This window comes from Nestor notabilis, unplaced genomic scaffold (assembly GCF_000696875.1).
Source record: "Nestor notabilis isolate BGI_N333 unplaced genomic scaffold, ASM69687v1 scaffold20793, whole genome shotgun sequence".
Classification (NCBI taxonomy): Eukaryota; Metazoa; Chordata; class Aves; order Psittaciformes; family Psittacidae; genus Nestor; species Nestor notabilis.
Genome location: NW_009922605.1, coordinates 1 through 918, shown reverse-complemented (window position 1 = coordinate 918; position 918 = coordinate 1). Strand labels below are relative to the sequence as shown.

The 918-nt window shown below is 62.2% G+C and overlaps 1 protein-coding gene across 1 annotated transcript in view; it reads right to left on the bottom strand.

Moving 5' to 3' along the window:
* The window catches only part of LOC104403541 (transcription factor E2F2-like), a gene marked incomplete at its 5' end in the record, with an annotated part of 2,362 nt that extends 1,595 nt beyond the window's left edge, over positions 1-767 (bottom strand). The window contains 4 exon segments of the mRNA XM_010011716.1: positions 1-3; positions 6-61; positions 165-384; positions 680-767. The exon segment at positions 1-3 is cut by the window's left edge and continues 85 nt beyond it. Coding sequence (XP_010010018.1) covers positions 1-3; positions 6-61; positions 165-384; positions 680-767 — 367 coding nt within the window.
* Positions 768-918: the final 151 nt, after the last annotated feature.

Below are 918 nucleotides of genomic sequence, written 5' to 3'. Positions count from 1 at the left end.
CCCCCCCCGCACCCCCTGCTGCTTCACCATCACCGCTGTGTCCTCACAGATCCCCGTCCCCCTGCCGACAGAGATGGCACCTGAGCGACAGAACATTCCCAAACCACCTCCCCTGCGCCCTTCACCCCGTCACACCCCGTGCCCGCCTCCACGGCACCACTTACATCCACTGGATGTGGTTCTTGGACTTCTTGCAGATGAGCTGGATGCCCTCCAGCACGTTGGTGATGTCGTAGATGCGGCGTTTCTGCACCCCCAGCACCTCGGCCGCCCGGTTGAGGTCCACCACACCGTCAGGGGACTGATGCAGCAGAGAGATGAACTTCTTGGTGAGCAGCCCCAGAGAGGTGTCGTAGCGGGTTTTCTCCCCGGGAGACTTGGGAGCTGCAGGGAAAGGAGGGGAAAGCCCCCATCCTGTCCTTAGTGCGGGATGTGCGGCGGAGGGGACGCAGGGCTGGGGACAGGAAACACTCACAACCCGACCCTGGCAGAGAAACAACCCAGAAATAGTCCCCCCCAGGGGAGTTGTCTGCTGGGGCAGTGAGCTGGAGCAGCTCAAAGAGCTGCTTTAGCACCTTGGCTGATGCTAAAGGGACGGTGACAGCAGCTCTAACGGGAGAGAAATAGGGTCTGTCCCCTTCCAAGCTCCCCCCGCCCCGTCTCACACAGCACCACTTACTCCTGGGGCTGGGGACCTGTGCCAGCGTCCTGCCCTTCCCCTTGGGCGTGCGGAATCCAGGGCCCTCCAGGTCCAGCTTCCTCTTGGCCTGGAGCAGGAGAGAAAAGCCCACACTGAGACCGAGCCAGGCACCCCCCAGACACCCCCGGGGGCATGGGGCGAGCCCTGGGTGCCGTAGCCTGGGATAGAAGCATAGAATAGAATGATCTGGGTTGGAAGAGACCTTCCAAGGTGATGGA